Raw genomic sequence first — 23,251 nt, 5'->3', positions numbered from 1 at the left:
AAACGAACTGTACTACAAACATTCCAAAGTAGGAAGAGCACTGAAGAAAGAGGCATATTCATTTAAAGCAATGTGTACTACTAGGTGCGTGTGATTTAACATTCTTTAGAAAGTTCTCTGTTCAAAGACATGGCAGGCAATTATATCTGCTTTCTTGAGGGCTCTCTCCTCTCTCAGTGCTTTCACTCCATAACCGTCCAAAGGACTCTCGACCCTCCCATTTTCCTTATTCTGGAACCACTCATGCTTTAAAGGGCTACACTGTTTACCTTCCAGCCCTTCTTAAGAGACTGCAACTCCTTACAAAACACTGAGTTCTCTGTACAAGGACTCTCACCTTCTTGATGGTCCATCTTGATGTTACCTGACTCCCATCACATCCCAATAAAGACAAGCAAAAGCTGCACCCCAGGACCAAGCTAGGAGGCCGCCGACTCATCACTTAGAACAAGAGGGGTTTTGCCCAGATAGCATCCAGAGTTCTGTCTGGCTTTGCACATTAGTCATATTACTGGCTCCTCTCTCTTCCTGGAGTTGCCAGCAGAAGTAATTTCTTAAAAACCCTTGCGAACATCACAGAGCAGGTCTGGGCTTTCTTAGCAACCACAGGGGAAGCATGAGGCTGTGAGGATGCACGGGGAAGAGAAAGCGAGGAAGCAACTGAAAGCTCCACGTGGCTGCGTTTCTACAGCTCTGGAAACTCCTTCAAAATGGGGGCGGGGATAAACAACCCCCCTTAGGACACAGCAGGGAAGCCAGTCACTCTCCAATCACATTTATGGTCTCTGTTTACTTCACTGAATTCTACTGATAACCTGCCATCTCACATGGATTAGTGTGGTCCAGGCTCTCACACTAAGTTGAAATCTCTTAGATGCATTTTATAAAACAGGAGGCAAAGGTGGGGCAGAAGAGAAGACCCAGTTGATGGGCTGCTGGGGTGCTAAGTGGACACCACGCTGGTGGCTGCCTTTCCTGGGAGGAGGCCTGATTCTTCCTAGGTCAACTGGCCAGTTATTTCAGTGGAAAACAAGCTGAATATAATCTTCCAAAGACTTTCTCTCTTCCCTCTGAAATAACAGAGTGATTTTAAAATAAAACAACTCCTCTAAAATCAATTGTCCTATGTCTTCTCTCTGCCTTACTGTCATCTTGCATTTTATAATTTATTCAAGACATCTTGGAATTGGGGCACAGAAAAATGACTGAGGTCATCCCGCCAACTTCGGGGTTTTATGATGGAGGCTGGATTGGAGGTTTCATGATGGCCTCAGATTATCAAGTTCCCTGAAATACTACTTCCCTCCCAGGCCTATCCATTTAAATGAAAAGTCAACTTTTTTCCCCAACAATATTCACTTAAGATGAACACCATGCAACTCTTCTGGGTGTTGGTGATTGACTATTTATTGCATCATTATCACACAAACATTCAAGGAAGAAGAAACATTTCTCAAAGCAGGTACCACAGAGGGAAGAAAAGCGGGTAACAAATCACCAGGTGACCTTGAACTGTAACCAGACATTTATTCACATTCTACAAAATGGATCATATGTTGCAGGGATAAAAAGCTTTTGCAGGCTGATCAGTTTCTGTAAAGCACTAGACAATTAGGTGAAATTCAATCAAAGCGTCCCTGGGAAATGCAGCAAAGTACCCACCTCATGGGATTCAACCCAGAACAGCCTTTGTTTTTCAAGTTTATGTTGTGACTCACGTAAAGCATTGGGGAAAGTAAAAGCGGGAGACAAGAAAATGACTCAGGAATTGAGACTCCATCACCCTCTGTTCACCAGAAGGAGGAACAGGGACCATCTTAGCACGTTGTTCTCTTGAGCGCAAATGGAGGTAAAGGGCGGTCTTTCACTGACAAGGAATTATTATCTTATCAGTGGCTTTTTGTTTCTGTGATCTTTGGGTACTGTGGGTCCTGCCGGCCTGGGGTGAGAATGACTGAGTGGACTTACAGATCTGCCAGGAGATGAGTCAAAATCAACTATAAACCCTGAACACTTCGCCGAGTGAAAGGCAGAAAGAGCAAGCTCAGAGAAAGGGAGGCTGTGAGGAAAGGCTAGACGGACTCAGCCCATGCAGTCCAGAGTCTCCCTGCCCTGAAGTGCTCCATGTGCTGGGGGCGCTGCTGTGCTCCTCTGGGAATCAGATTCAATGCCACCCACCCTTCCCCTTCCAGCTGTGACATGCAGTGAGTGGGGGTGTACATCCCTGCACAGCTGGGCAGGCTGCTCCACCAAAAATGTTCCAGGGGCAAGAGGAGCGAGGTTGAAAACAGGACAGAAGACCTCCAACTCTGATCTGACACTTGAAAAATTCACTGAAAAGAACTTCTGGGAATTAAATATATTTAGGCAGCCAAAGGAGAGCTCAGAGAGGGTGCTTAAGGCAACTGGTCCCAGCAGAAAGGTTCAGCGATTCAAATTCATGAAAATTCAACCCCTCAGTGGTGCAGACTGAATTCCTTAAATGACAGTTTCAGTGCACCAGAACTTGTAGACAGATCTCCCCTTCTGCACCTCTCGTTCTCCACTTAGAAAGACACAAACACCTATAAAAGATCAAACACAGATTCCCCAGGCAGAAGAGAGATGAGATTATTACCTGTTCCGTTTCCATCTAATCCTCGCAAATAAGGAAAGCCGTCCACCTCGGAGGGGGAGCCGGCGGCCGTGAGAAAGGCGGTCAGGTCACTGTAGCTGGTGTTCTCCGGCAGCCGCAGGGCTCTTCTCTGGAAGTGCACTCGAGGCTGCGGCCGGGCACCTGCAGATATGAACCTCTGAGTTACCTCCCGAAGAAGCGGTTTCTGTTTTTAGAAAATTCAAACCCCAGAGAGGCTCCTCTAAGGTTTCAGTGTGGCTCCCCTGCCCCCACTCCTCCCCACATCCCTTCTCATGGCCCATTCACGCAGGGCACAGAGATGTGACAACATGCTATTATGGGGACAGAAATAATAGCCCATTGTCACGTCTGCTTTGACACAGGATGTTATTTAGGTTTTTCACTAAAAGCTCTATTTGTGAGCGGTCTTTTCACTGCCCAGTCTTGGCCTATGGGTAGGGGTATCGTTTTGGGAAAGAGAGTCTACATAAGTGAAATAAGTAGATAGCAATTAACATCTTGAAACACACAAGGCAAGAGAAATCCTTTGAGACTGTTACAAACACATCCTCAGTCTTCCTAGTAAAATCTGGTCTAAGAGCACAGACCACACTGGAGCAGAGCAGGCGGCAGATGTGCCGTTGCACAAGAAACGGAAACAAGAACCCATGGTGAAATGTCTCTTGGCCTTCTGTCTACTCTGGTGGGTGCATCCACCTCCTGACTATTATATTACAGATTTTATGATGAGCCTCTTGAACAGATATGAGAACCACTCCTTCCAGGAAACCCTGTGCAGAAGGATGGCTTGAGCCAACAGCCCTGTTAGACAGTTACCTTGTGACACCATCCGCAGTTTGACTTTGTTCCAGATCTTGTTTTGACTGTAAAACCTGAACCCGTTTTTATCTAATGATGCAGTGAGGGTCATGAGACATAAATGTACTAAATCAGTTCGCACACAGTCAGCAAAAAACATCATGAAGACAAAAGCTCACAGAGATGGGAGTTGGGAGCATTTACTGATGGAAGTACACATCTCTCTGGGTTAAACAAAGTGATTCCTCAAACACAGTGGTCTGCCCTGATGTTCTGGCCATTGTATAACCTGCTTCAGGCTTGAGGGAGACCACATTTCTCTGTTGTCAGCTGGATGCTCTCTCTCCTTCCAATTTGTGGTTGCTCTGACACAGCAGCTCTGCCCAGGGCTCATGGTCTTTCACATCTACACCAAGGTTCCTTTTCACTCTGGATCAGAAACTTTTAGGGGAGGAATAAGCCTGTCAGGAAGTGTTCTAGGGGAATTCTCTAGTGGTCCAGGGGTTAGGACTTGGCATTTTCACTGCCGAAGATCCAGGTTCAGTCCCTGGTTGGGAAATTCAGATCCTGCAAGCTGCACAGCATGGCCCAAAAGCAACCAAACAAAACCCAGAATTTCTCTCAATAAGGCAGTTCTGGAGCTCCAAGGATCAACTAATCCAAGTCTCTTCTGATAGGTGAGGCCACAAAAGCCCAGATGGACTAACCACCAACACAGGCTTACAGGGTAGGCTGCTTTGACCATGGATGACTGAGGAGGTCACGATGGTACCCTTACCTCCTGGAAACTACTGACTGCATTTCTCAAATGACTGGTCCTCTATAAACACTGGCCCAGCTCTGGAGCCTGTGGGAGCCAGATGCCCAAGCTCACAACAGTCCTATTTAATCTGGCTGCCTCCACTGAAGCTAGGTGGACACGTACATCAGTCCTGTTCCAGACCATCGGTGCCCTTTCTTTACCCCTAAAACACAGCCATGGTGATGCCCTGGCATCTCTGCTGCTGTATCTGTTAACTTTCAGCTTGCCTTAGCCCTCTCTCCTCTTCCTCTGATCTCATACCATAGTGATGTCTTCTTGTTGTCCCCTCCTTGGTCTGCACAGAGCTTGGGCGCCTCATGATCTGGGGGTGCTCCATGGATGCCGGGAGCACTGGCCTCACCGGACATCTCTCCCATCCACCTCCCACACCTTCTGTCTGCCTCTCTCCTTCTTCTCTAAGCTGTCCTCAGAGATTGAAGGTCAAAGCAAATCCTTTCTCATTCGTCTCCTCACCCTCAACTATATGACAACATCACGTCCTCCTATTCCCATTTTCTTTTTTTTTGTTAGACAGACATACGATTTTTGGAGTGGTCTCAAATTGCTTGAGCTGCTTTTATTTTTTTAATGCTTTAAAATTAATTTTTATTGGAGTATTGTTGCTTTGGTGGCTCAGCGGTAAAGAATCTGCCTGCCAATGCAGGAGCCATGGAAGATGAGGGTTCGATTCCTGGATCAGAAAGATCCCCTGGAGGAGGGAATGGCAACCCACTCCAGTACTGTTGCCTGAAAAATTCCATGGACAGAGGAGCCTGTCAGGCTACAGTCCATGGGGTTGCAAAGAGCTAGACATGACTGAGCGACTGAGCACAAATGCACATCGTTGCCTTACAATGTTGTGTTAGTTTCTGCTGTACAGCAAAGAGAATCAGCTATAAGTATACATATAATCCCCTCTTTTTTGGATTTCCCTCCCATTTAGGTCCCTGTTATTTTCTTTCAACGATAGTGAACTTTCTGTGATTTGGTTCCCTTTCTCCACTGTTCTTCATTATAAACAATATTGCTGATGTCTGGGTTTCATACACTGAGAAATGGGAAACTCACTACTATGAAGGAAGGAAGGGTGTGTCTGCAATGTAAAGGTGCAAGAGGGGCCGTTTCCTCATGAGGGTCGAGGCAGAAAGCAGAGGCCAGGAAGGTTACCTCAGAACATGGGTCGGATACTGTGTGCCCCTTCAGACCCCCTGAGATGGGCAGGTTGAGGTCACTATGAAGGCTCCTTTGACTGAAAGGAACAGAAACCCACTCAGCCTAGACCAAGGAAAAGGGGAGGCTGCTGAAAGATGAAAGGGAATCCTGCTGAACCCCAGGAAAGCAGTCCAGCCAGGCCTTATGGGGACCAGCCTAGGACCCTGATACCATGGCTGTTCCCAGTTCTCAAGCCACTAGGCATTTCATCTCCAATCTTTTTTTTTTTAATTTAAAATTTTAATAAATTGACGTTTTAGTTTTAAAAAGTTCTCTTTAAATTCTATTTAAAAAGGTGTCCTTTTCAGATGGAGGGGGGTTTTAAATAGGTGACTACTTTTGTCATTGTTTCCGCATTCTTTTCATTTTTGTTTTGGCTGTATCTCTTAGCATGTAGAACTTCCCTGACCAGGAATCAAACCCGCATCCTCTGCAGCGGAAGCGTGGGGTCTTAATTTTACTGGACTGCCAGGGGAGCCCCAGTTCCTCATTTTTTAAAATTAAAGTATAATTGATTTACAATATTATGATAGTTTCAGGTGAACAGCAAGGTGATTCAGTTATACATACAAAATTTTTTCAGGTTATTTTCCATTATAGGTTCTTACAAGATATTGAATAGCATTCCCTGTTATATAGTAAATCCTTGCTGCTTATCTGTTTTATATATAGCAATGTGTATCTGTTAATCCCAAACTCTGAGTTTACCCCCGCCCAGCTCTTCCCCCTTTGGCAACCATAAGTTTGTTTTCGGTGTCTGTGAGTCTATTTCTGTTTTGTAAACAGATTCATTTGTATGATTTGTTAGATTCCACATGTAAGTTACATCACAGGTCATCCCAGTTCTGTATCCTCCTGGCTCTGTCTCTGCGCATCTCTGTCTCTCTGTCTCTGCCCTTATCTCTGTCTCTCTCATGCCTGCTCTTACTCCCCGGCTCACCGTGCATTTCACTGGGAGCTGCATCTCCCCCCTCCTCTCTCCCGCTGCTGCCTTCCTTCCCTTTTCTGTGAAGGAGAACCTGCTCCTAGGCCAGACATGCGTGTCTGTTTTCTGTGGCAGGGGGAGTACTGGGGGGCCACAGAAGGGCGATGCGGAGGCAGGTTTCCTAGAAGGAGATGTGGCTGGTCCAGCTGCTTTGACACATGCAGTGACCAGCACGCACTGATACCTGTGGGGGAATCAAACAGTCCTCCCAGGAGAAAAGGCAAGACCTCTGCCTGGTGAAACGACCAAAGAAACATCTAAGGAGTATAAAGGTTGAAATATTCTAAGGCACAGTGCAAATACAATCTAAAGTGGGTGTGTGTGTAGGCTGGGCAGGGAATGGTATGTTCTTAAGCCTAAATTTATGTATGAAAGCTGCTATGTTCCCATACTTTTCAGGAGGGACCGGACTGGGTGTGGATGAATGGTGGAGGGGGACAGGGCTGTCTCTCTTCTGTGGATGTCCCTCCACCACACTCCGCACAGCAGCTGCTTCAAACATCCGCTGTTCTTCTCAAACTTGGGGCTCCACTGCTATCCCCCATATGCTCACATTCAACTGTACTGAAAACACCAGGGCACCACTTCGGTCTACACTTCAAAATCTTTCTTCCATCTCCTCTGCTGCCTTTCTGTCCCTGCCCTCCCCCAAGGTCAACCCAAGTACTCTGACTTTTGCTTGTTTTATTGCAAGACTTGTTATTTGACCAGTTTTTCTGGACTTCATCAAAAATCTCTCTCTAGGGGCTTTTCTTCTCCAGTCAACAGATATAATCCTTATTTTCTCATTGAGAAAAATAACAGTAAGACACGACTTTCACTCTGTTCTCCCCATCAGTCTCCTCTCCTTCCACCCAATGCCCAGGGACGTGGCATTCACCCTCAATGCATGCTGCCCCTGGAAATGTCAACTGACGACTGCATAATCTGCAAACCCTGTGACCCTTGCTCGCCTTCACCCCTCCAGCTCTTCACAATGATGTGCACTGTTCCCCACCCCCGCCCAGCAGCCCTCCCTGCTGGCAGTGGCAGTCCTGCCCTCTGCTCTCTGCAGAGTCGCAGGCCTTTTGCTCTACGAGTGCTTTCTTTTCCTCCGACTTCTGATGAGAGATCCTGAAGGCTCAGCACAGTTGCCTCTGCTGTTCCTGACTCTCTCCTGACTTGTCGCCCTTGCTGCAGCCTCACAGTTATCTTTCTGTCCTGCTGGGAGCTCTGTTAAGCTCCATGCCTTTTCAGCACCCCAACCTGGATGCCCACCAGGCACTAAAACCATCACTACCTTCTCTCCCATTTGACAAAGACCTACTCCCCCCAACACCCAGGTTTGATTCCAGATTGTCAAAATTGTTTTCCCTTTCTACTCTTCTGCACATTCATTCAAAGGACTGCCCCATCTTCCCTTATCAGCATTTCTAGCATTGTCTTTTCCTTCCATTCTGCCGCCACCCTACATGATCTTATACTACCCCTGGCTTCAACTATCACAAAAGTCACCTAACTTCCCTGTGCTCCAGCCTGATCCTTTTCCTGCCTTATCTACTGATGATTCTCAAATTCTGCTCTGACCATGACCTTTCCCTACCCAGAAACTTTCAATGGATCCACCACTTCCAAAATTAATGAAGGCGGCAACAAATCAAAGACCAATGTAGACTCAAACTACAGCTCCACTTATCTTATGAGAGGTGAAGTTCAGCGCTTTAGGATTTACAAAGTTCCTGTATACACGTTATTTCACGTAGTAATCTGTGTGTGCTACACCCAGTCACGTCTGATTCTTTGCGACCCCAAGGACTGTAGCCCGCCAGGCTGCTCTGTCCAGGGGATTTTCCCAGCAAGAATACTGAAGCACTGGAGAAGCAATTCCCTTCTCCAGTGGATCTTCCTGACCCAGGGATTGAACCAGAGACTCTTGCTTTCTTCTGAACTGGCAGTCAGATTCTTTTACCACTGAGTCACCTGAGAGTCTCCTTAATAATCTACAATAGAATAAAGAAGATGTGGTACATATATATGATGGGATATTACTCAGCCATAAAAAAGAATGAAATGAGGCCATCTGCAGCAACATGGATGGACCTGGAGATTATCATACTGAGTGAAGTTAAGTCAGACACAGAAAGACAAATATATGATACAGTTTTTATGTGGAATCTAAAAAATAAAACGAATGACTATAACAAAACAGAATCAGACTCAGACACACAGAACACACTAGTGGTTTCCGGTAGAGACAGGGAAGGGGGGAGGGGCAAAACAAGGGTAGGAGATTAAGAGGTATAAACTACTAGGTATAAAACAAATAAGTACAAGGATATAAGATACAGCATAGGGAATATAGATAATATTGCATAATAACTTCAAGTGGAGTATCATGTATAAAAATATTGAATCACTATGTTGAACACCTGAAACTAATTTAACATTGTAAATCAACTATACTTCAATTTTTAAAAAAGTAGGAAAAAAATGCAATTTGCAAGCATTCTGTGACAAGGAGCATATTTATGGATCCAGCGTATGGTGGTAAAGAGCCCTATGTTAATTGGTGCCTATGCTGGCCCTTCCGCTTCACCACACTGTTAACTTGAAACTGCTCCAGGCTTTCTATACAAAACACTGTCAACAATGACTGGAGAAGGGAATAGCAAACCACTTCAGTATTCTTGCCTTGAGAACCCTATGAACAGCAAGAAAAGGCAACGATGATAAGACAACCACTTTCCTGACTTTCCAAATGAAATCGAGTGCTAAGTCATTTCCATTGGAAACATGTGCTTACTTTGAACCATGTGTGCATGTGTGCCTGTGTGCGCGCGCGCGCGCGTGTGTGTGTGTGACAGAGAGAGAGCAAGAGAGACAGAGAGACAGAGAAAGCAGTCTCCATAATTCCACCTGGTCTGATGAGAATAGTTTTAGGGTGCATGTGGTCTGAATTTAGATACCTACCTACAGATAGGGAAACAAGTGAGCAGTCTTTTTATTGTTCAAGGAAAATGCTCATTAATCATAAGCTTATTCTATTTGGTTGTAAACATTTCAAAACAAAACTTCACCTGAAGCATTAAATCTTGCTAATGAGAATACCTCTGCTTCTCCCATCTCCATCTCTCAGCCAGTGGCCTTTATTTTTTCAAATCTTTTGCTCTAGTGTCAAAAAAACCAAACAACGGGGCATCACCCCAAACTATGCACATAACACGTGTTAGGCTCTGTCACCAAACTGTCATCTCACCAACTCCCCCTTCCTTTGGGGGAGTCTGACACATGATAACATCCAGGCAACTCAAAAATTCAAATGGCTGACGGCACTTACATTTCTGACTGGCAAGAGTTTATTTTTTTCCTCCTCTGATTCCATTTAAAAAATAAAGAAATGCATCTACACTTGACTAGTTTGAGAATAAAAATTTGAATATATCATTCAGAAATTCAGTTTTATATTGGTTTTTCAGAACAGAACTGCAAAGACCAAAAATTATCTACATATGGTTCTCCTTCCAACAGGTAAGAAAACAAGAAACAAGATCACCTAGTGTTATCCTGGTTTGTCTGTACTCTACTGAGACAAGGAAAAGTACAACTAGTACAACTCAAAAAGTAAGGTGAATTAAAAAATTAACAAAGTGTAGACAATTTTTAAAATCTGGAATGCAAATGAGAAAGGGAAAGGGAGAAATAAATGGTCCTTAGTTTCTGGTTACATAAAAGAGGGAAGTGATACAGCAGACTGAATAAATTAATCATAACAAAAGCTACCTGGATGCCTTACATCCCTAGGCTTATAATATGACCATACTTCTTACTCCTTAGAGAGAGAGAGAGAGAGAGAGAAAGCAATTCTAATACTCTGACTGTGTGTCTGTGTGCATGTGGGTACCGATGAACAGTCCTCCTCTTAGCAGCCATGACAAAGCAAATAATTAACTGTAGCATGAGTGATCTATACAGGAAGTACAAAAAGCAGTGGGATCTGGATGGTTTTTTAAATATTTATTTACTCAACCTTTCAATGAATTGCTCATTGTATACCAATACTAAAGTGGGCGAGGGGCCAGGCCCTGAGAGTGTTAAGGTGAATATGACCCTTTCCTCACTCTTCAGGTTTTTCAGTTTTGTCTGGGAGCTAAGACATTACTGCCAGCTATGGCAGGAAGGGTGGTTTTGTGATAAGATACAGAACCCTCAGCTGGAGGGCTGTTTTAATTCACCTTCCTGGTTACTGATAAGGAAAGAAGGGGGCATAAGGGAGGCAGGGATGGGTGGAATCCAAGGTTGGAGCCAGAAGGTGTGGAATGCACATGGAAGCCTAGTTCTGGGCTTAGGGAAGCTCTGGGACCATGTGACAGGAGTTGGTGGATTTCACTTGAATGCTGTGCCATTAACAAGACTCCATGAATCCCCTGTCTGCTTCTTTCTGCTACCAGCCAGCTCCCTTTTCGGATTCATACTTTCTGTTCCCTTTGAATCTGGGCTTGTAGGTGGCCTGGTGTGATAACAGACCTGATGCATCTCATGATTCTAACATTAGCTAAGATCCTCACCTCTTCTGGGTTCTTAGTTCAATTCCAGGAAAAGGAAGAGAGAGAAGAGCTTGGGTTAGGGAGATCCACTGGAGAAGGAAATGGCAACCCACTTCAGTGTTCTTGCCTGGAAAAATCCCATGGACAGAGGTGCCTGGCAGGGTTGCAAAGAGCTGGACACGACTGAGCAACTAAGCATAGACACACGGGCTTGAATACTTGCCCACTAAAGAGCAGGAGATCTCTAGTCTACTCTAGGAGATCCAACCAGTTAATCCTAAAGGAAATCAACCCTGAATATTCATTGGAAGGACTGATGCTGAAGTTGAAGCTCCAATACTTTGGCCACCTGATGCAAAGAGCCGACTCATTGGAAAAGACTGTGATGCTGGGAAAGACTGAAGGCAGGAGGAGAAGGGGACAACAAAGGATGAGCTAGTTGGATGGTATCGGTGACTCAATGGATATATGAGTTTGAGCAAACTCTGGGAAATGATGAAGGACAGGGAAGCCTGGCGTGCTGCAGCCAATGGATTCACAAAGAGTCAGAACACAACTGGCAAATGAACAACACAGAATGGGAGAAAACAGTGGTGCAGGGGTTAGAGGGTATGAAATAGCCATCTTGGAGAGTTGGAAAACAAGTAACTCCTCCAGCCACATGTTCTGCTGTGGCCATGAGTGGCTGAGTCACCTAGGGTCAGAAGTTATTTATTCAGGCAAAGATGGCAGCATTAATCACAAAAGCCAAGACATGGAAACAATGTAAGTGTCCACTGATGAATGAATGGATACAGGAAATGTATGTATGTGTATATATGTATATGTAGACACACACACACACATATATATATGCAGTGGAATATTATTCAGCCATAAAAGGAAGGAAATTCTGCCATTTGGGTCAATATGGATAGACCTTGAGGATATTATGTTAGACATTATGACTGAAATAAATCAGTCAGAGAAAGACAATATTGCATGATTTCACCTATAAGTGGAATTAGAACGGTTGCCAAAGGCAGGAGGCAGAGGGTGAGGAGAACATAAAAAGGTGGTCAAAGGCACAAACTTCCAGTTATAAGATGAATATGTTCTGGGGACGTAATGTATGGCCTGGTGCCTGCAGCAGACTTGGGTATGGCATAAGCTTGGAGGAGGAGGTGGCCATTAACCCCACCATAGAGCCACCAGAACTTACACAGGACTGGGGAAACAGACTCTTGGAGGGCACAAACAGAACCTTGTGTGTACCAGGACCCAAGAGAAAGGAGCCGTGACCCCACAAGAGACTGACCCAGACTTGCCCATGAGTGTCCAGGAGACTCTTGTGGAGGCATGGGTTGGTGGTGGCCTGCTGCAGGGTTGGGGGCACCGAGTGTAGCAATGAATGCCTGGGACCTTTTGAAGGAGGTTGCCATTATTTTCATTACCTCCACCATAGTATGGCCCCAGGTAAATAACAGGTCAAGTCAGCCTTAGGAAGCATCACTATGAACAAAGCTAGTGGAGGTGATGGAATTCCAGTTGAGCTATTTCAAATCCTAAAAGATGATGCTGTGAAAGTGCTGCACTCAATATGCCACAAATCTGGAAAACTCAGCAGTGGCCACAGGACTGGAAAAGGTCTGTTTTCATTCCAATCCCAAACAAAGGCAATGTCAAAGAATGCTCAAACTGCTGCACAATTGCACTCATCTCACACACTAGTAAAGTAATGCTCAAAATTCTCCAAACCAGGCTTCAGCAATATGTGAACTGTAAATTTCCAGATGTTCAAGCTGGTTTTAGAAAAGGAAGAGGAACCAGAGATCAAACTGCCAACATCTGCTCGATCATCGAAAAAGCAAGAGAGTTCCAGAAAAACATCTATTTTTGCTTTACTATGTCAAAGCCTTTGACTGTGTGGATCACAACGAACTGTGGAAAATTCTTCAAGAGATGGGATTACCAGACCACCTGACCTGCCTCTTGAGAAATCTGTATGCAGGTCAGGCAGCAACAGTTAGAACTGGACATGAAACAACAGACTGGTTCCAAATAGGGTACAGAGTATGTCAAGGCTGTATATTGTCACCCTGCTTATTTAATTTATATGCAGAGTACATCATAAGAAACACTGGGCTGGATGAAGCAGAAGCTGGAATCAAGACTGCTGGGAGAAATATCAATAACATCAGAAATGCAGATGACACCACCCTAATGGCAGAAAGTAAAGAAAAACTAAAGAGACTCTTGATGAAAGTGAAAGAGGAGAGTGAAAAAGTTGGCTTAAAGCTCAACATTCAAAAAACTAAGATCATGGCATCTGGTCCCATCACTTCATGGCAAATAGATGGGGAAACATTGGAAATGGTGGCTGACTTTATTTTTTGGGGGCTCCAAAATCACTGCAGATGGTGACTGCAGCCATGAAATTAAAAGGCGCTTACTCCTTGGTAGAAAAGTTATGACTAACCTAGATATTAAAAAGAAGAGATATTACTTTGCCAGCAAATGTCCATCTAGTCAGTTCAGTTCAGTTGCTCAGTCGAGTCCGACTCCTTGTGACCCCATGAACTGCAGCACCCCAGGCCTCCATGTCCATCATCAACTCCCAGAGTTTACCCAAACTCATGTCCATTGATTTGGTGATGCCATCCAACCATCTCATCCTCTGTCATCCCCTTCTCCTCCTGCCCTCAATCTTTCCCAGCATCAGGGTCTTTTCCAATGAGTCAGCTCTTCACATCAGGTGGCCAAAGTACTGGAGTTTCAGCTTCAAGGCTATGGTTTTTCCAGTAGTCATGTATGGATGTGAGAATTGGACTATAAAGACAGCTGAGCACCAAAGAATTGATGCTTTTGAATTGTGGTATTAGAAAAGACTCTTGAGAGTCCTTTGGACTGCAAGGAGATCCAATCAGTCCATCCTAGAGGAAATCAGTTCTGAATATTCATTGAAAGGACTGATGCTGAAGCTGAAACTCCAATACTTTGGCCACCTGATGTAAAGAGCTGACTCATTTGAAAAGACCCTGATGCTGGGAAAGACTGAAAGCGGGAGGAGAAGGGGACGACAGAGAATGAGATGGCTGGATGGCATCACCGACACAATGGACATGAGTTTGAGTGAACTCCGGGAGTTGGTGATGGACAGGGAGGCCTGGTGTGCTGTGGTTCATGGGGTCGCAAGAGTCAGACATGACTGAGTGACTGAACTGAACTGAACTGACTGTATATTTGACAGTTGCTAACAGAGTAGATCTTAAAAGTTCTCATCACAAGAAAAAACTGTGTGATAATGGATGTTAACTAGACTTACGATAGTGATCACTGTGTAATATATACACATACCAAATCATTGAAGATATATGTCTATTATATCCCAATAAGACTGGAGGTGGGGAACCATTATATTTCAGTTGTGAAACAACAATGGCAAAGGTAATTAAAGAGAAACTGGAGGTCCCAAGCCCAACAGCCCCCACTGTGGTCCTGATGTGAAAAGATGCTGAGGACTCAGGCCTAGTTCTGCTGTCTCTTAGGAGGAGATGACTTAGGGCTTTCATATATATATAAAATCTATATATCTATTCCTGTTATCTCTCCCAAACTCAGTTCACATGTGCTCCCAGACACTTCTCCTTATTTCTCTTTACACACTTCTTCTAAGTGCAGCATGTTAACTACTTGTATGTTCCCACAGCTACACAACAAAAAAAGGAATAAAGTCACCTCACTTGCAGATGGCTCATGGATGTGGTTAGGCAGAGAATGATTGGTGTAAATAGTATTAAAATAAAGGAATAAACAAAACAAACAAAAAAGGGGGGCTTTCCAGGTGGCACTAGTGGTTAAGAACCCACTTGCCAATGCAGGAGACAAAAGAGACTTGGGTTCAATCCCTGGGTCGGGAAGATCCCCTGGAGGAGGGCATGGCAACCCACTCCAGTATTCTTCCCTGGGGGCTACAGTCCATGGGGTTGCAGAATCGGATAAGACTGATGTGACTTAGCACAAATAAAAAATGGTTTTTCCAGTAGTTATGTATGAATGTGAGAGTTGAACCATAAAGAAGGCTGAGCACCAAAGAATTGATGCTTTTGAACTGTGGTGTTGGAGAAGACTCTTGAGAGTCCCTTCGACTGCAAGGAGATCAAACCAGTCTATTCTAAAGGAAATTAACTCTGAATATTCATTAGAAGGACTGATACTGAAGCTGAAGCTCCAATATTTGGGCCACCTGATATGAGGAGCCTATTCACTAGAAAAGACCCTGATGCTGGGAAGGACTGAGGGCAAGAGGAGAAGAGGGTAACAGAGGATGAGATGGTTGGATGGCATCGCTGAATCAATGGACATGAGTTTGAGCAAGCTTCGGGAGATAGTAAAGGACAGGGAAGCCTGGCGTGATGCAGTCCATGGGGTCACAAAGAGCTGGACACGACTTCGGGGCTGAACAACAACAAAATGTAAACAAAAAAGAATCTGATGAAACATTAAAAGACAGGAAATATCATTCTCAGGCCCGTGGTGAAGATGGAAGAAACCAATCATCTCAGCACAAAAAAGGTTTGACACAAGTCTGATTCCCAGTTCCAATGCCAGCCCCAAACAAAGAGAAAATTTCACAAATCTTCTGTACCAGATTTTCTGGAAGAGAGGTTAGAGGGGTGAGGTCACATTTACACCACTGCACATGAGATGGGCTAAAAACACAAGGGGATAAGAGATAGAAAAAGGCCTCACTTGAATTATTTGCTTTCTTTTTTGGGTGGGGGAAGAAATTTTTTTTATTGTAAAAAACACCTAACATTAAATTACAGTCTTAACCAGTTTTTTTTTTTTTGGTGGGGGGGAGTGCTACGTGGGATCTTAGTTTTCCAAACAGGGATCAAATCTGTGTCCCCTGCATTGGGAGCATAGAGTCTTAGCCCCACTGGACTATCAGGCAAGTCCCCATCTTAACTAGTTTTATGTGTCCAGTGCACCAAAGTGAAGTATATTTACACTGTTGTGCAACAGATTTCTAGAACTGTCCTGTTTTGCAAAACTGAAACTCTAGGGAGTTTCCTGGGGTTTTAGTGGTTAGGACTTGCATTTCCACTGCAGGGGGTGTAGGTTCAACCCCTGGTCAGGCAACTAAGATCTCACAAGCCACAAGGCCTAGCCAAAAAAATTAAAAACAAACAAACAAAATCCCCTGAAACTCTATATACTCAAATACTTATGAAATTTTTCAGAGTGACCCTATCCACTGATCAGTGAGGCCCAGGCAGCGTCTGGATTCTGACCCTGGGATGAATTTTCTCACCTTTGGAGAAGAGAGAGACATGCTGTGAAAGAGGGTGGAGCCTCTTCTTACCCCTCTGCACTTCAAGGCTGGGCTGATAACAAACAAGGCCACAGCCAACAGTTTCACCAAAATGTCAATGTGTCCATGCACTTGTAGGGACTACAGCCATTATGTCCAGCTGTGGACATGCTCGTGGCCATCACTACCTGACTACCCATTCCCCACATTAACAGTTGGCCCCAAAGTTACCATCACTCCTCTTTTTAAGTATCAGACATACCTTGGAATCCTGAGACTATCTGGACAACGTCTTCATACACCATCAGGGTAGCGGATCGTTCTGGAAGCAGGCCCAGGCTTAGTGAAGAAAATACTGCAGAAACAAAGATGGATATGAGGGAATTCTGACATCTAAATCAAAGTGTCCATGCCAATTTTTTCAGTACTCTGCATTCTTTGGATTCTCTGGGTTCAAATCAATCAACAACATTGATTTTTTAGTAATGTGACATAATAATAAATATATATCTGTTCTCTGCCTTTGGTTCCTGGCTCAAAACTCCCTGTAAATTCCAGAGTCACCAGAGTATCTTTCTGATCTGATGAGGAGACTCTCGACAGCCTCCTGTATGTGGGCTGGTCACTAAAAAGATCAAACCATGATAAGAATCTTGGAACTTTCAGGCTCACTTCCCATCATCCAGAGAGAATAGATGGGATGGAGAGTTCAGTTCATGATTGATCACACCTGCCATGATTGATGAAGCTACCATGAGAGTCCCAAAGGTACAGGCTTTGGGGAACTTCAAGCTGGTGAGTACATTTATGTGCTAGGAGGGTGGTGCACCTCGGCTCCACGGGGATAGAAGCTCCCATGGCCAGGACCCTTCTGGATCTCACCCTGTTGCACCTCTTCATGTGGCTGTTCATCTGCATCCATTATGATACTTGTTACAAACCAGCAAATGTAAGTCATTTTTTTTCTGAGTTCTGGGAATCATTACAGTGAAAGAAACCAGGGAGGGGTTTATGAGAACCTCTGATTTATAGCTGATTGGTTAGAAGTACAGGTGACCACTTAGGGCTTGTGTCTGAATTAGAGGACAGTCTCATGGGACTGAGCCCTTAATCGGTAGCATTTGGGCTAATTTTGGACAGCTACTGTCAGACCCTGATGTTGGGAAAGATTGAAGGCAAGAGGACAAGGGTATGACAGAGGGCGAGATGGTTGGACGGCATCACCACTCAATGGACATGAGTTTAAGGAAGCTCCAGGAGATGGTGAAAGACAGGGAAGCCTGGGGTGCTACAGTCTAGGAGGTCTCAGAGTTGGACACAACTGAGTGACTGAACAACTGTCAGAATGGAACTGAATTGTAAGACACCCAGTTGGTATCCAGAGAGGAGAAGAACTGGTTGGTTTGAGAAGAAAACCCACGTACTAGGTGTCAGAATTATCATAAACGGAAAGGAAACAGTTTGTCCTTTTAAGTATTGTTAGCAAAAGTCTTTCAAAACTCCATGAGTCCTGCAGTCTCTCATATAACAACTGCTTAGCCTACAACAGTTAACTACATATTTTATATTCTTTAGAAGTTCTTAGTAAAATATCTGAACCTTGTCACATTAGGAATCTATTAAAGCTACAATGCACACACTGTATGTATGTAAAATATTGGATATTTAACATTAAAAAAGACTCACAATATGTGCTTAGGTTAATGGGTACCTCATGATAAAATTTTTTTTTTCCTCTGTATTTTGGGAACAAATAAGATGACACTTTGTAGGTGGCACTAATGGTAAAGAATCCACCTGCCAATGCAGGAGATATAACAGATGCCGGTTCAATCCCTGGATGGGGAAGATCCCTTGGAGTAGGACTTGGCAACCCACTCCAGGATTCATGCCTGGAAAATTCCATGGACAGAGGAGCCTGGCGAACTACAGTCCATGGAGTCGCAAAGAGTCAGACATGACTGAAGCAACTGAACACAAGATGAGAGAACTTGTGCTACTTAAAAATTCTTGTTTAAAGATCTCAACTTCCAACCTAAAAATTCACAAAGCCTACACAGTTCTTGGGAATTCCCTGGCTGAACAGTAGTTAGGACTCAGTGCTTTCACTGCCAGGGTCTGGATTCTATCCCTGGTTGAGGAATTAAGATCCTGCATGCTGCAAGGTGTGGCCAGGGGGAAAAAACCTACATGCTTCTGGGTAGAACATGAATTTAAGAAAAAAACCAAATCAATGGATTATGGAATAACAATAATCATTAACATTACTGACCCCTCAGCAACATGTCAAACTTTATTCTAGGTGGTTTAATTTGGGTAATTTATTTAACTTTGAAAACAGCTCTCTGAAAGAAGTATTATAAAACATGCCCCTTTGACAGGTAAGGAGACAGGTTTATAGATAAGGAATTAACTTGTCCAAGATCCCGAATCTGGTAAATACTGGAGCCAGGATTTGAACTCTGGAGTCTGACCTTCACCTCTATGCTTCACAGACTTAGGTTCAAAGGCCTCTTAGACTCCATCCGGGACTAAGTCCCTACACTTTTTTTTTTGTTGTTGTTGTTGAATTTTTTAACTGGAGGATAACTGCTTCACAATATTGTGTTGGTTTCTGCATATATTAACATGAATCAGCCATAGTATCATCCACATTGAACAGATGTCATATTTGCTTCAGATTCAAGCCACTTAGTCGTGTCTGACTCTTTGGGACCCTGTGGATTGTAGCGGGCTGACATTTCCTTCTCCAGGGGATCTTCCTGACCCAGGGATTGAACTCGTGTCTCTTGTATTGCAGGCAGATTCTTTATCTGCTGAGCCAATGGGGAAGATTGAATCAGCCATAGGTATACATATGCTACCTCTCTCTTGAACTTCCCTCTCACCTCCCATTGCATCCCACCTCTCTCGGTTGTCACAGAATATCAGTGTGAGCTCCTTGAGTCATATAACAAATTTCCACTGGCTATCTATTTTACATAGGGTAATATACATGTTCTCATTGAGAGAGTAGTCTCTACATTTAAAGAGGAAGAAAGTAAGGCCTAGAGAGGTAAAGTAACTTTCAAGGAAAATATTAGGAGCCAGAAATATCAAATGTTATGTACAGCAATTATGGGGTTCATTCAGGTTTTTGGTAGGATGTTACAGAAAAACCCAAATGAATTTCTGGCCAACCCAATACTCAGCACAATTGGCTCTGGACAGTGCCAGAGGGAACCAATGAGGGGCTGGCCATGGACATGACCTCTCTTTGTACACAGTCCATTTATTTAGCTGCCATCATATATAAGGCCCAGAGCTAGGTGTGCAGAATAGATCACTGTTGGGGGCAGTCTGTGCCCTTAAGGGATCTACATTCAGTTCAGTTCAGTTCAGTCGTTCAGTCGTGTCCGACTCACCGCGACCCCATGAATCACAGCACGCCAGGCCTCCCTGTCCATCACCAACTCCCGGAGTTCACTCAAACTCATGTCCATCGAGTCGGTGATGCCATCCAGCCATCTCATTCTCTGTCGTCCCCTTCTCCTCCCGCCCCCAACCTTTCCCAGCATCAGAGTCTTTTCCAGTGAGTCACCTCATCGTATGAGGTGGCCGAAGTATTGCAGTTTCAGCTTTAGCATCAGTCCTTCCAATGAACACCCTGGATTGATCTCCTCTAGAATGGACTGGTTGGATCTCCTTACAGTCCAAGGCACTCTCAAGAATCTTCTCCAACACCACAGTTCAAAAGCATCAATTCTTTGGTGATCAGCTTTCTTCACAGTCCAACTCTCACATCCATACATGACCACGGGAAAAACCATAGCCTTGACTAGACGGACCTTTGTTGGCAAAGTAATATCTCTGCTTTTTAATATGCTATCTAGGTTGGTCATAACTTTCCTTCCAAGGAGTAAGCATCTTTTAATTTCATGGCTGCAATCAGCATCTGCAGTGATTTTGGAGCCCCCAAAAATAGTCTGACATTGTCTCCACTGTTTCCCCATCTATTTCCCATGAAGTGATGGGAACAGATGCCATGATCTTAGTTTTCTGAATGTTGAGCTTCAAGCCAACCTTTTCACTCTCCTCTTTCACTTTCATCAAGAGGCTTTTGAGTTCCTCTTCACTTTCTGCCATAAGGGTAGTGTCATCTACATATCTGAGGTTATTGATATTTCTCCCAGCAATCTTGATTCCAGCTTGTGCTTCTTCCAGCCCAGCATTCCTCATGATGTACTCTGCATATAAGTTAAATAAGCAGGGTGATAATATACAACCTTGACGTACTCCTTTTCCTATTTGGAACCAGTCTGTTGTTCCATGTCCAGTTCTAACTATTGCTTCCTGACCTGCATACAGGTTTCTCAAGAGGCAGGTCAGGTGGTCTGGGATTCCCATCTCTTTCAGAATGTTCCACAGTTTATTGTGATCCACACAGTCAAAGGCTTTGGCATAGTCAATGAAGCAGAAATAGATGTTTTTCTGGAACTCTCTTGCTTTCTCCATGATCTACATTAGAAGGAGGCTAAGACACACAACCAATAGCTACATGACAAGCAGAATGTGACAAAGTGCCCTGACAAAGATAAGGATGGACCTTAGCGCTGGGAAAGCAACCCTCCAAATGTTAAACAAAGAGTCACCATGTGACCCAGAAACACCACTCCCAGGTACATGCCCAAGAGAACTGAGAATATGTGTTCATGCAAACACTTGTACATGAAAGTTCATAGCAACATCAGCCATAATAGCCAGAAAGTGGAAACTAAGGGCTGAACATGCTTGGTGTCCCACAGGCAGCTTAAATCCAATCTACGCTATATTCATCTTTGACTATGACCCCAACACTCATTCTTTTCCTTCCCATCTCCTGCACCTCGACCCCCACCTCCACCCACTTTTGTAGGAGCCCCAAGCTTGGAGAGAGGGATACACACAGGGAGGGAGTAAGGGATTTCTTTCACTCAACAGCATTAATCCAGTCAACCTTAGGGAACCACAAGGTGGCCCATCGCCTATCTGTTATTCTATCCACTCCATCACCAGTCAGAAATTTGAGATTCAACTCACATTCATTCAATGTTCTTTCCCTTGTATCTCTCCCACCCATTCTCCAAGGCTTTCTGAATTCTGCCTGCTAAATATTCCTCAGGTTTATCTCCTTTTCTCTAAAATGTTCCTAAAGGATTTCCTCAATTGTACCTATTTCCAACCCACTTTCCATAGCTCTCAAAGCAGTGGTCCCAAATTACAGTGAACATTTTTATCCATAAATACCTGGGGGGTGGGGGTTATTGTGAGGAGTAGGAACTGCTTATTAAAATCCATTTTCCTTGGTCAATCTGTCCAGTCAAATGGGTGAGTCCTGGAATCTGTATGTTTTTACAAGCATCTTCTGATGCTAATATCTATTCATCCTCAAGACTCAGCTGCCCTCTCAGCCTCCCCAGGAAACTCCTTCATTCGCTCATGTAGGCTGGTGGACCTATCCTCCCCAGCATCCCCATCTGCACATAAACCTATCAGAGTATTGATCCCATCAGGAGGAACTGGCTTCTGTGGCTGACTTCATAACTAATGGATAAACCTTCCAGAAGCAAGTCCTGAGTCTTTAGATTTGTATTCTCAGTGACCAGGGCAGTGTCTGACATATAGAAGGCACTTGACAAGTATAAACTGAACTAAAGAGAATTTTGTGGATGAGGGTTGGTGCTGGGGCTGGATGAGACAGGCATAGCCACACTTAGCTTCCATGGACCCCAGAGGCAATGGGAACCCTGATGGGGCAGGTCCAGTGGTGCAGAGGAGAGCACAAATACTGGCCTTGCGCCAGGCACCGTGTTAGGTGCTACGCATTTGTTGAGCACTTACCATGTTTTAGACACTGTGAGTGAGTGCACCTACGTTACTCAGAACTGCTCTACAAGGTGGTATCAGCTCCATCTTGCAGAGACTAGCATCTAAGCTGGAGGGGGCTCAAGCATAGATTTGGAGCCAGAACCCAGGTCATCTGGTTTCCGAAGTCCATCCTCCCCCATTACCCTGGCAACAAATGTGCTGGCAGATAATGTGGTCCAGGCACTAGATGGAGTCTGAAGTAAAGGGACAGAGGGGGCACCATCTGCTGCTCCCACCTACCCCATCCCTGGCTGAACTCAGGTCAGGCACCATCCTTGCCCCTGGTGGTAGGCCAACTGCTTTGCAGGGGTGAATGATCATGCGATATTGTGATTTATAATATGTAATATATATTTGGTCTGGGTCTCATTTCTGGCTCACAGCTCCTAAAACCCTTGGAATTTCCTAAATGATAAGGGCAATAAAGGAATCTTTTGTTATTCATATCAAATGCATGGGGCTTTCAATGGGAGTTTCAGTTAATATAATGACTTTTTGGAAAGCTTCATGATCGTGTGACTAGAGGCTGGAATCTCTCAGTCTCACCGTCCTCTTCCCCTGACCTCCAGGGAGAAGAGAGTTGCTGAAGGTTGAATCAATCACTAATGGCTAATGCTTTAATCAGTTATGCCTACATGATGAAGTTTCCATAAAATCCAAGAGGATGGGGTTGGGTGAGCCTCTTGGTTGGTGAGCACCAGAGGTGCTAGGAGGTGGTACAGCTGGCCAGGGATGGAGTCTCCATGCCTCTTCCCACAGACTTTGCCCTACACATGTCTTCATCCGGCTGGTCCTTTAATCACCTTTATAATAAACTGGTAAGCTAGCAAGTACCAGTTGGGGTTGCAGACTCGGCGGCACACTGCCGGATGTGTGGAAACACCACAACACAGTTGGTGATTAGACGCGCCAGAAGTGGAATGGAACATTAAGAGTGGAGGAGCCCCAGGAGTGCTTTTCCTGAGCAGGTAAGGTGGGACAGAGAAAGACAGTCTGGCCATCATGCCCACCTTTTGGCAGCCTTGCTCTCAGATGCTAAAGTGAGATGAGGAAGCCCCATTTCAGAGCACTGTCCCAATGCCACTGGCTGGTTATGACCCATCATGTATAGAAC

General features: G+C 44.5%; 1 protein-coding gene across 1 annotated transcript in view; it reads right to left on the bottom strand.

The window, feature by feature from the left end:
* Positions 1 to 23,251, bottom strand: part of FAM171A1 (family with sequence similarity 171 member A1) — a 127,459-nt gene that overhangs the window by 32,895 nt on the left and 71,313 nt on the right. The window contains exons 3-4 of the mRNA XM_055429245.2: positions 16,514 to 16,606; positions 2,618 to 2,776 (exon numbers count right to left, since the gene is read on the bottom strand). Coding sequence (XP_055285220.2) covers positions 2,618 to 2,776; positions 16,514 to 16,606 — 252 coding nt within the window. The remainder of the gene's footprint in view (positions 1 to 2,617; positions 2,777 to 16,513; positions 16,607 to 23,251) is intronic.

The sequence above is a fragment of the Moschus berezovskii genome, chromosome 15, assembly GCF_049115385.1.
Source record: "Moschus berezovskii isolate FMDL1 chromosome 15, NW_MosBer_1.0, whole genome shotgun sequence".
Lineage (NCBI taxonomy): Eukaryota > Metazoa > Chordata > Mammalia > Artiodactyla > Moschidae > Moschus > Moschus berezovskii.
This window is presented reverse-complemented; position numbering and strand designations above follow the sequence as displayed.